Raw genomic sequence first — 12,585 nt, 5'->3', positions numbered from 1 at the left:
AGCCCATTTTAAAAGGAAAGCAGAAAATTGAGGGGGAAATTTTATACAGTTTTTCAACAAAAGTTCTCATATCTAAAATATAAAGAGAACTTTGTCAAATTTGAAAATATGAGCCATTCCCCAATTAATAAATGGTCAAAAGATATGAATAAACAGTTTTTGGATGAAGTCAAAGCTATGTGTAACTATATGAAAATATGCTTTAAATCATTATTAATTAGAGAAATGTAAATCAAAACAGCTGAGAGATCATCTCACACCTATCAGATTGACTAAAATAATAAAAGGGCAAAATAACAAATGTTGGAGGGGATGTAGAAAAATGGAGACACTGATACACTGTTGATGAAGCTGTGAATTGATCTAACCATTTTGGAGAGCAATCTAGAATTGTGCCCAAAGAGTTCTAATTATGCCCAAAGTGTGTATACCTTTTGACCCAGCAATACCAGTATTAGGATTATTTCCTAAAATGATCAGGGAAAAAGGAAAAGAACCTATATATTCTACAATATTTATAGCAGCTTTCTTTGTGGTGGCAAAAAACTGGAATTGAGGGCATGTCCATCAGTTGAGGAATGGCTAAACAAGTGGTGGCATATTGTTGTAATGGAAAACTACTGTGCTATATGACAAGTGTGTTAATTTTTTAAAAACCTCTAAAATGACCTACATGAAATTATGAAGAGTTAAATAAGCAGAACCAAGAGAGCATTATATATAGCTACAGAATTCACATCTGAAGAATAATTTGTGAATGTCTACCTCCAGAGAAAGAACTAATAAATAGAAACAAGCAAGATATAGTTTTATATATCCACATACATCTTTTTGTCAAATAATGTCTTCTCTAGTACAGGGAGGAGAGAGAAGGAGGGAGATATTTGGGAATTTTAATGTAACAAACAGATAAGTTTTAAAAAATTTAATAAGAACATAAACTCCTTAATGGCAGAGATTGGTGTAGGACATTGTAGTTGCTTCATAAATGCTTCAATTTAATTGAATTGAAAATTGCAACAGTTGCCATCCTCTAATGTCTTGTTAATCTTTTTAGGCAAATTTATTCAATATTCCATTTTGGGGGGTATGTCATTCTTAATTTTGAGACTTCCAAGATCACCAGTTTTCTACCTCCCTGGCACCCAGGAAATGTCTTAGTCATCATTTATTCTGCATTTATCATTGGATATCTGTCAATTTCACAAATTTCTTCCTTTTAGAATTACTTAGCTCTCACTGGGCAATCATCTCATTGAATCAACCTTCCCTAAATCAGAGTATAAGTGATGACCCACTCCTCAATCCCACCCTATGTAAAAAGTGCAGCAAGTTCAGGTTATTGCTTTGTCGCCTTAAAGAATGCATTTAGCTTTTCTTCAACATAATTGTAATTTGATTTATTTAACATTTGTTCCATTATCAGCATATTCTTTAGATGCCATTGTCATCTTTATAAACTCTTGAGGGTAAGATTTAGTATAGTACAGTAAAACCTCAGTTAACCGGGATGCTAAGGGAGTAGGCTTTTCTACTTAATAGAAGATGATGGTTATTTCAGGATTGAATCAAAAACCATTTTTGTCTCAGCCCTTGTAAAAAACTTTTATTAAAAGTCTGAATCTCCTTTCTTGCTTTAGTAGAGCATAGTGAACATAATTGAATCTTTCAGGATCTGGCAGTACCTCAGGATTGTTAATAATGAGTACACAATACTGTTTAGAGAAGAGATAGAAGATTTTGTGCCAATCTCATGATGTCTGTTAATGAATTTCATTGAATATTTACTTTGTCCAAAGTATGTTAGACACTAGGAATATTCTAGAAGTCAGTTTTAAAAAAATAAATCTCTGATATTAACTGGTATTTACCTTAAAAGGCTAATATTTTAACAGTTCTCATTAGCTGAGTTCTAGTTATTGGAGGCTTTTCTCTGCTGTATATGGATAGTAATTTAAATCTTGATGGTGATGGAGGAAATCAGAGGAGCCAGGTAAATGAATAAATTCTGCTTCTGAATGGTTTGGTTGGATATTCCTCATCAGACTTTGAATATATAATCACTGACAGGTCTTTTTTCTACCTAGTTTTCAAGGTGAGTGATTGTAGATTGACTGTAGCCTCAAAATTAAGTGACCTCCTTTATATTTAGAAAGTAGCTATTTCTCCTCAAATTAGTATCACATCTCCTTTCTGGCTTAGTTGAGCTCTGCCCATTGGGTTGTCTTCCTAAGCAAATGGCCCTGTTACTATTAATCAAGAGAGGAAAATGGACTGGATATTGCTTTTGCAGTAAGGTCTTCTATGTCATTGAGCTTATTTTTTATATACAATTTTTTTTTTGGAGCAGACTGAAAAAAATGCCTCAGTCAATGCCAGAATATGCCTTGACAAGAAATTATTTGGAACTCATGGTGGAATTACCTTGGAACAAGAGCACAACCGGTAAGCCCAGGGAAACATACCTCCTCATAAACTGATTATTAACCTGAAAAACTCCTGAAAGTTTTCCTTTTGAAACACTGACCACTAATTATTTTGACTCCAATCCAACAAATATTGTTTTCTACATAAAAGACACCTCTGAGTGCCAGGGATTCAAAGACAGAAAACTGTTCCTGTCCTCACATAGCTTGTGTTCTAAGCAGGATGGAGGTAGAATAAACTGATATGGATATACATTCAAACCAAATACATTGTAGTTTGAGGAGGGAGAAATATAATTTACTCCTCCATTAATTAAAACCTCCTTTAGTTGTTTTTTAATTCTTGTTTAGATAGTTTCAGGAGAAGCATTCTATCTCTCTACTTAGTGAATTGGATACCAGTTTAGACCTTGCTGTAAGATTTATTTTTAAATGTATTTCACCTATAACTAGAGGGGATCAATGAAGCCATGGCAGTTAATAGCAGAAGTGAGGGAGACATGAATAAAGGCCAGTCTGTGCAAAGGTTCAGAGGCAGGAGAGGATGAAATCCTAAGTTCAGGGAACAACTAGGAGGCCTGTTTACACTGGAATGCAGAATATGTTAAGGAGAGGGATGGTGAATTAGAGCTACTCACTGCAACAGTTTGAATGAGGGCTCTGTGTGAATTTTTGGAGTTTTTAGGTCATGGCTTTCAAGCATCCAGTGATTCTTAAATGATCTTTAATTCATCTGTTTTCCAGGTCAGTTGTTTTTGCTATGAGATATCTCTCATTTTCTCCAATTTTTTTTCAGTCTTTGACTTTGTTCTAATTTTTTTAAACCCTTATCTTCCATTTTAGAATCAATACTAACCACCCATTCCAAGGCAAAAGAGCAATAAGGGCTAAGTAGTTGGGGTTAAATGACTTGCCTAGGGTCACACAGGTAGGAAGTGTCTGAGGCCAAGATCCTCCCAACTCTAGTCCTGGCTCTCTCTCTCTCTCTACTGAGCTACCACTGCCTCTTTTAATATTTCTTTTTATGTCTCATGGCATCATTAGTTTCCATTTGATAATTTTCAGGGAGTTATTTTCTTGGTTTAGGTTCTATACCTCTTATTCCAAGCTGTTCATTCTCTTTTTATATCTTTCTTCTAAATCTTCATTTCTTTTCCCATTTTTTTCCTCTGCTATTCTTATTTGGCTTTTAAAATAGTTTTTCAGATTTTTTTAAACCCTTGCTTTAATTTATCCAGAAATTTTGTTTAGATTTGTGCCCAAGCTATATTTTTCTTTGAGGCTTACTTTTAGATGTTTTCAAGTCATTCTCTTTTTCTGAGTTTGTCTTGAGCTTCCCTGTAGCTATAATAATGCTTTATTCTGGGATTCTGTGCACTTCCTGGGATATATCTGGCTTGAGGTTCTATCCTCTTAATATCCATTTACTGGTTTTAAGGCCCAGGCTAGAAGGCCTGCATATTTTCAGTGCCCCCAAAGTAATGTGATCCAAGGTGAAATCTGTTTACTACCCTCATGATGCGAATTCTTCTAGTTCTTGACCCAGATTTGGGTCTTTTATTTTTTTATGTCTAGTTTTATTTATAATTTTTTTATTAAGAAAATTTTTCCATGATTCATGTTCTTTCCCTCCCTCCTTCAACTCCCCTCCCATAGCCAATGAGCTATTCCACTGGATTTTACATGTGTCATTGATCAAGACCTATTTCCATATTATTGATATTTGCACTAGGGTGATCATTTAGAGTCTGCATCCCCAACCAGATTTGGGTTTTTTAGCTTGACCTTGTTTGGCAGTTTGGGTAGAGTGCTGTCAAACAAAGCCACTATTAGCTCACTGGAACACTATGCAGAGTCAAAATGACTGAATCAGTCTCCTGGGCTCCACTTTGGTCCAGGACTTCTACACTGGTTGTCCCAATGCTGACTTTCACCACAGCTGGAGGCTAGATTTAAGTCCCTGCTTTGCTTCTGGAATCAGAGCCACACGTCTACTATTTGCTTCCCAACTTGTTTCTCACTTAGTACCTAGGTAGGGCCTACCAGAAGCTGATATTTTCCATCACCCTTACGTACAGATTCTCATCTTGATTGGGCTAGGAACTGTGTAGTAGGTAACAGAGCTACCAGATGGAACCTATTCCTGTACTCTGCACTAGTTCAGGGATCTCTTACTGTCCCAGTGTCCAGCCTCAGCTCTCTATCTGTCCCTGAACATTATAATTCTCTGCATATGGTGCATTCCTGGCCAGACCCAGTCCTCAGGTCAGCAGATCTCTCTGTCTATCTCCCTAAGCCAACCTGGTCTGGAAAAAATGATTTATTGTGGCTTTTCCTTGGATTTCCCAATCAGAATCTGTCCTAGTGTGTTTTCTGTACTTCTTGGGGAGAGCCTTGATGGAGGAGCAAAGCTGAACTTCTGTCTCCTTCTAGGGGTTTTTAAACAAAAAAGAGGTCTGGTCAGTATGTCCTACCATTTTATTTCCTGCATTTAGCCATAGAATCCTCTCCAGATAAGCGACTGATTATTCAGCATCTGCTCTAGGGAAGAGAAAAGGAGAAAACGCACACCCAAGACTTTTGTGTACATGTACAAATTAGATTTATTATAGGATATTCTTTACAGCAAAGCAACATGGTATTATCTGTAGAGTCATTCTTGGTGCCTTTGGTTCAAGCCCTGCCTGTGCCATAGTAGCTATATGACCCTGGGTAAGACGTTCAATCTCTCCATCTTCCAGGTAGCTTCATGTCTGTCACTAGCAGAAAAGGCACCAGGCAGCATTGGTAGAGGGAATATCCTCACTTGGGAGTCCCTAATATATAATAATATACTAATAATAATAATAACAACATACTAATGAAAATTTCTTGTCTAGTCCATATCTCAGTTCTTATCATCTGCGAAGGGCTGGACACCAGGGATGTTTCTGTAGTCCTCTAAGCCTGCATCCATATTAAGGTGGTAACTCCCAAGATAACTTCCCAGCTTTCCCTTCTGGTACATGAAAAATCCCATTTCTGGCTTGTTAGTAATACTCACTATTTTACTAGGGCATTGAGATATCGATTGGTAGGAAACAAGGTATTTCCCATTCCCTCAGCTCCCAAATCTGCATGTGGGAATGTTTGAGGGCTATAATTGATTGAAAAGAATTAAGAATCAGAGTATCAGAATGTTCCTCCATCTATTGAAGGTTGTCTAATAAGGGGAATGTGCGGTATCTAATATCCTTACTGCTATGGAATGGATGAATCCCATATGGATTCTATCTATGAAATTATAATTGAGAAATTTCTGCTAGTTTTAAGAATGAAAGCATAAGAAAGGAAGAAATTCCATAGGTATATAGGATAATAATAAATATGGATATAAACCTTCCCAAGGATCCTCAACTTTCTTTTGCTTTGGCATGACTATTAGGTTGCTCTCTGAAGTGAGGATATGCTTGTAAGTTTTCCCCTTGGGATTCTACACATGAATTCTAATTGAGGAGCAGGAAATAAACTAATAGTACCTAAAGATCCTAATATGGAGGAAGAAGAAGGAAAATCCTATTTGTTAATATCATCATATATACATGCAAATATATTCTAGCAAGCAATATAATTTCATTTGCATTTCTCAGAGGAAGGATGTCACTTGCAATTATGAAACTCTTAAGAAGTACACTCACCTTCTATGTATCATAAGGAAACCACAAACCACACATTATGAAATAAATTGTGATAGTCATAATTTAACAGTCCCTATAAAAGCTATGAAATAAGTCTAAAAGAATTCCATCATTCCACCATTGAGACATTTTTTTAGGAAACCACACTAACTTCTTCTAGATACCAAAGAAAATAGAAAAACTGCCTGCCAGTGACCCCTTCATACAAATTCCCAAATCTTTTACAAACCCTCTTCACCATGCCAATAAAAGTTACATTTCAAAAAACCTTTTACCAAAAGCAGTTTTTTATTGGGTATCTACTGTATGTAAAGCAAAAAGATACCTGGCTACTAAGGCAGTCTATTCTACATGCAAAGAGAATGTTAAAGATAGTTCCTTTTCAGTTGCAAAAAGAAACTACCTATAAAAACAGCATAGAGAACAGAGCATTTGATTTCTATTTTGTTTTGTTTTTTAACTTCTATTGAATTTTACCTCTTCATTGCTTAAACTTCTTTTCAGGAATTTAAATCTGTTTTATCTTTGTTTAATTGCCCTACGAACATTCTTTTTCCCTGCTTGGTGAATTAGGGACCAGGTTAGTACTTGGTATACAATTTATTTAAATGTGTTTCATATTTTTCAGAATAATTTTATTTTTATATGTTTTTAATAAATCTTTTCTCATCAGCTTATCTTACCCATGTACTGAACCACATACTGTTCCTCGCTGAATGGTGTATGTCCCTGTATTGATTCATTATTAGATTTGCTGAGGATAGTAATGAAGTTACTCAGTAATTATTAACTTTAAACATAGGCATGCGATAAACTGTGGTTGTTTATTTTTATTGAGCAGGTATGTTATCTTGGCTTCCATTATTCCATAATTCCGTGTAGGAAAATGATAGAGTCTTACACTTACACTTATGTGGTTATCATTCATGCATAGAAAAAAAATTGTTTCTTCCAGATTTTAAGATATTTAATTGTCCCTAACTTCGTAAAAGAATAGCTCAGGGAAAATGAGCACTATATTCTCTATACTTATATTACACATTTTTTGAATGCAGTATTTTAAAATGAGATCACTTTTTTCTTAATCTTTTTAATTTGCAAATCAGTTTGAAAGTAAGTTTTCTCAGAGCTTGTTAATAATGTGGTGCCATTTGTTTGCCCCATTGCTTATCTTGGGGTCGTTTATGGGAGTTTTGGTGGAGGTCAGAAGTATATTCTGAAAGCATGCTTTTCTAAGCTTGAAGTCAGAGGATTTCTCACTTTCTGTTTGATTAATTTAAACTTGCTTTCTCATACTCCCCAAGCATAGCTAAAGTCATACTGCTACCTGCCCACTCCTTTGTGTTGGCAGGAGCTTTATGTGGCTCCAGAGTGAGGCCAACTGGTTGCAAATCATGCATAATGGACTTATGTGGTCTGTAGCATTTTATCATTGATGGCGTCTCTTGGAGAAATCATTTAAAAACATCATCACAAATGTTCATGATTCTCAATCACTAAACAGTAAGCCCTTACTAAGTGCCAAGCACTCTCCTAAGCCCTAGATATAAAAAAGTAGAAAATAGTTCCTTCCTTCAAATAGCTCACAATCTAATGGAAGAGGCAATATGCAAACATATATATAGGACAAGTAGGAAATAATTTAATAGACTAGAAAAGGAGGTGGCCAGGCTAGTCAGCAAGAGGAATAAAAGATGGGCAGCCCAAGTACAACACTGACATGCATGAGATATGGACCAGAGGAAGGCTTCCTCAATAAGAGAAAAACCTGGGTAATAATTGCCCAGGATGAAAAGGGATGTGTGTTCCATTCTGGAAACAGTGTATTTTAAAGGAGCTTTAATAAGCTAGAGTGCCCACAGGAGCACATTGATGATGGTGTAAGAGCTAAAAATCATGTCAAAGGAAGATCAGCTGAAGGAACTAGAAGTGTTTATTTGGGAGAAGGGAAGATGGGACAGAGTTGGAAAGATATTAATCACTACAGGCATTTGAAGAATTGTCATCTAGAAGGATTAGACTTGATGTTTATTCTTGGTCCCAGAGGCCAAAGGTAGGAACAGTGACTGGTACAGAAAGCCACAGAGATACAGATTTAGGTTTATTGTAAGAAAAAACAAACAACAATTACAGCAGGGTATAAATGGAATGTCAGAGGAAGGATTACTCTTTTATTGAATTAGATAAGATTGTGAGTCCCTTCAAGGAATAAGTGGAAGTTCTGATTGGGAAATATATATTAGGAACCGGACTGTGAAGGGTCTTGAATGCCAGACTTAAAAGAGTTTGAACTTTCTCCTCTGGTCTTTGAGAGTCATTGAAGATTTCCAAGTCAGGAAATAAAGTGATGAAAAACATGTTTTAAGAAGACAGTATGGCAGATGAACTGGAGCCTGTAAGAAAAATCAATTGAAAGGCTCATTGCACTGATCTAGGCATATGGCTATATAGACTGGTGTTCAGCAGGCTATATAGGGAAAGGAAGAGAAGGAAGGCAACACTGCAAAGAAAGAGCAGTCTGAACAAAGGGGAAAAAATTGAATTCAATCTCCGTGAACAGGATAGTAGAGATAGATATGGACTAAATGCCTTCTTTTGCCATTCCTTTGTTTGATTTCTTTTATATTTCCTTAATTCTTATTATTGTTCTTGTTCAAGGAATGAGGCAAAATCTGTTCAGGAGCTTTAGCTCGTTCTTTGTTACTAGTACACACAGTGTGAGAGGGTTTATCATTCTCCACGTTGGGTTTTTGTTTTCCATTTGCAATTTAAATATACCTTATGTAAGAGACTTATTCCTACTTTTACTTCAGTCTCTAGGTGCTCATTTTTACTAGATTAAAACAGATCTCATGATTCAGGAAGCATGATTCACAATACATTGTCATAGTTAACTTGAGAAGAAAGTTCTGAGAAATCTAGTGTTTTGGAACTTGCCGTGAAGAAAGACTGCCCTCCAGTGGAACCTTTCCTACTCAGAATGTTGGCACTGAATTGATAACAGTAAAAATTCAGTTTCAGTCATGCTGTGAATATGACAAGGCATGACTTCTGGTAAATGTCCCTTCCTTTGATCTGGCCCAGTTTTAGGGTGCTGATATAGATCTAGCTCCAAGCAAGTAACTAGAACACTTTGCCCTCTAAATCACCTTTCAAGCCTAGTAAGTGAACCACTGTCTCATCAGACCCTGGGGGGGGGGGGGGGGCCCGCCTCATTCACTGGCAGTTTAGGGACAAGTCTGCACAGCCTGAAGAAGCAGATAGTGAACAGAAGAACTGCCACACTGATTCAGTTCCATCTGCTGAGAGTTGCTCATCCATGTTTTGGCAAGGGAGTTATTTTGCTAAAGAAACAGTAAACCACAGCCTCACAATTATTGGCTCAACTGTTGTTAACCAGCCTGAGATTTGGATTCAAGTTTATAATAAACTGGTGACCATGTTTTTCAAGACCTGATTTATGGATGTTTAAAAAACAACAACTCTCTAACAAAGCCAAGAGTCTTTTTACAAATACAATTGCATATTTGGGCTTCTTTCCGTAAACTATAGTTCTGATGTTAATGACCTCTGCGAAATGCTCAGAGCTGGAGAGGGCCAATCAGATTAAAATTGTAATCTCCTTTTTTTCCTTCACTGCTTCATCAAGTTGCTCTCTGTGTATGTTTTCATTTTGCTGGTTTTTATGGATTTTACCTCCCCAGTTTCACTTACATCCACTCACTTTTCCACTCACAGGACTACCTCCTTAGTTTAGGTCCTCTCACCTCTCACCTTGATTTTTGCAATAAAAAGCTTTCTAATATTTAAGAATTTAAAGTTCTCAGTCACTTAATGGTAATCTTTATAAAGACTTGATCTTGGAAGTTTGTCCTAAAAGAAATGAAAAATGTACATCCCTCCTTTCTTTGTAGATGTTGGAAAATTGTTGGTGTGAAACATGGCATATACCACCAGACTCAGTTGATAAACTACTTTTTTTCTTTTGTTATAAAGGCATATGTTACATAGAATAGATCTCAAGGAATGGGAGGGGATATATAAAGTTAAAGTAAAAGAATATAAAGTTAATATAAAAGTATAACCATAAATCTATTTTGGAAAGTTTAGTTTGTGAAACAAAGTAAGAATATAAGTAGATTATGTAGAAATGATATCCCCTTGAAATTTTCTGGGTCTCAAAAAACTAACCTATAGATCTAAATGTCATTTCTTAAGAGGAAATAAATGCTAACATACTCTTAAAAGATCAAGATTACAATAGGACATTATCTTGTTATTTTGGAAGCCTAAAACCCTCCTTATGTAGATGAGTCACATCTGAAACTCCTGAGAGGGGAAAAAAATTCAATCTTTTTTTGAGCTATCCTATTTTTTAATAACAGTTTAGCTAGTAGGCCTGAAAGGGCTTCCTCAGTTCAAGGAAAATGAGATACTTGATTTAAATATTCAGACTTTCAATTCTATTGCTTGACAGACCGCCTTGATATCCGGGCAGCCCGAATTCTTCTGGACAATGACCATTACGCAATGGACAAGCTAAAGAAGAGGGTTCTGGAATACTTAGCTGTCAGGCAGCTGAAGAACAATCTGAAGGGCCCAATCCTGTGCTTTGTTGGCCCCCCTGGAGTTGGTAAAACAAGTGTGGGCAGATCAGTAGCAAAGACCCTTGGTCGAGAATTTCACAGGATTGCACTGGGAGGTGTATGTGATCAATCAGACATTCGAGGACACAGGTATTTATTTCTCCTAGTTCACTCTTTAGCTCTCAACTTGTTTTTTTTTAAGTTATTTCTATTGAGGCAGGAAAAGGACACTGCTTTAAAGGACCTCATTTTGTTAACATGCAATTATTTTTAACCCACTACATTTACAACCTTCTAGCCAAATTGCCCTCGAAAGATAGTTTTCATAAAGTCTCAGCTTGGCTGGAGGATCATCCTTATGTTCCATTTGAGGGAAAGAACAAATTCCTCAGGCATAATTCTCTTTATAATTCCTAAGACCAGGGACCAACACATTCTTCTTTGGGTTGAGGTACTTCCTGAAATTTACAAATCAGATTAATTTCTCTGCTTTTAACATTTTGTTTTTTATGGTAGCACAAAACCAGCCAAAAACCTTTCTCTCAAGCCACCTTTTAATGATATAAGTGACAACTTACTTCTAAACAATTATGGACATTTATTGCATATGTAATAGCATTCTAATGTAACAACAAATAAACTTTATACTTCCATTATTTCCCATTTGGGCCACATAGCCATGCTCAAATTAAGTAGCCTTCCCATAAATATTCCTTTATAAAGATTAACAAAATAACATGAGAGTGCCAGCATAGTATAATGGATAAAAGGGCTGCATGAAGTCAAAGCCTGAATTCAGATCCTACCTACCTTCACATACTGACTGAGGCCTTAAACAAGTCCTTAACTACTCAGCAGCTCTCCAAACCTACAACATAAATTATAACTGTTGTTCTGCATCAAAGGAGAAAGCTTCTACACCAGGAATGCTCCCACACAAATGTAATCACAAGCCGGATTTAAAAAAAAAATCTGCCTCATTTTTCCTCAGCCTCTGATTTGACCCTTTTATCCTCTTCTTTTCTCTAATTTTGCCTTTATTTCTTCTCACATACTCTTACCTTTTAACTCATATTTACCTTGTGCTTCCAATTCGTCCCATACCTTATGGTCATGGTAGTCTGTACTGCTTCATTCATGGGAGGAGGAGAAAGAAGGAGCCAGACTGGAGTGGCTGCTTGTCGGGCAAGAGATTTCTAGGTCTGAGTTCCCCAGATCTGGACTAGCTCCTATGACTCAACTGCCTTAGCACTATGACAATTGAAAATGAAGCTTCAATATTTTTGATTTATCAATAGTAATATCTTCTTCTGTACTTAGAAAATCCCAAAGAACAACTAATGTTAATTGATAATCATTAATTAAAAAAGAAGGAAAACCCTGGGTGTCTTTTTTGGGTTTAATTTAAGTGACTTTTGCTTTGGGATTTTTTGTTTGTTTAAACTCCAGGATGGAGAAGAGTTGGTCTGGTACATAAAATGTAAATAAGAGAAAGGCTTATCTATGAACTTCTTTGACACCTTAGCTTAAATTAAAAGCAAACAAATAATTCATTTTGATCACAAGAACTATTTTCCAATAACAGCTTATGTTGATGTAGCACTTTATTGCTGTGAGTCCCCTTTGCTATAATACTAATCTCTACATTACTCATTATGAATTTCTTTTTTTTATTTTATTTTAAATTTTTTTCCATGGTTACTTGATTCATGTTTTCTCCCTCTCCTCTTCCCTCCCTCCTCCTGAAGCTGGCAAGCAATTCTATTGGGTTATACACATATATTATCACTATGAGTTTCTTTAGATTAAGAAATTAATTATGGCAAGGTATGTCATAAGCTTAAGAGGTATCCATCACAGTTGCTGATTGTCAAATTTTATGTTAACAGTGAAATG

General features: G+C 36.1%; 1 protein-coding gene across 2 annotated transcripts in view; it reads left to right on the top strand.

Annotated features, from left to right (window-relative positions):
- The window catches only part of LONP2 (lon peptidase 2, peroxisomal), a 147,676-nt gene that overhangs the window by 35,742 nt on the left and 99,349 nt on the right, over positions 1 to 12,585 (top strand). For both annotated transcript variants that reach the window (XM_044664171.1, XM_044664170.1), the window contains 2 exons: positions 2,351 to 2,445; positions 10,581 to 10,839. In XM_044664171.1, the coding sequence (XP_044520106.1) occupies positions 2,351 to 2,445; positions 10,581 to 10,839 (354 nt within the window). The remainder of the gene's footprint in view (positions 1 to 2,350; positions 2,446 to 10,580; positions 10,840 to 12,585) is intronic.

The sequence above is a fragment of the Gracilinanus agilis genome, chromosome 2 (genome assembly GCF_016433145.1).
Source record: "Gracilinanus agilis isolate LMUSP501 chromosome 2, AgileGrace, whole genome shotgun sequence".
In the NCBI taxonomy this organism is placed as follows: domain Eukaryota; kingdom Metazoa; phylum Chordata; class Mammalia; order Didelphimorphia; family Didelphidae; genus Gracilinanus; species Gracilinanus agilis.
The sequence above is the reverse complement of the archived record's forward strand: the minus strand, read 5'-3'. Positions and strand labels throughout refer to the sequence as shown.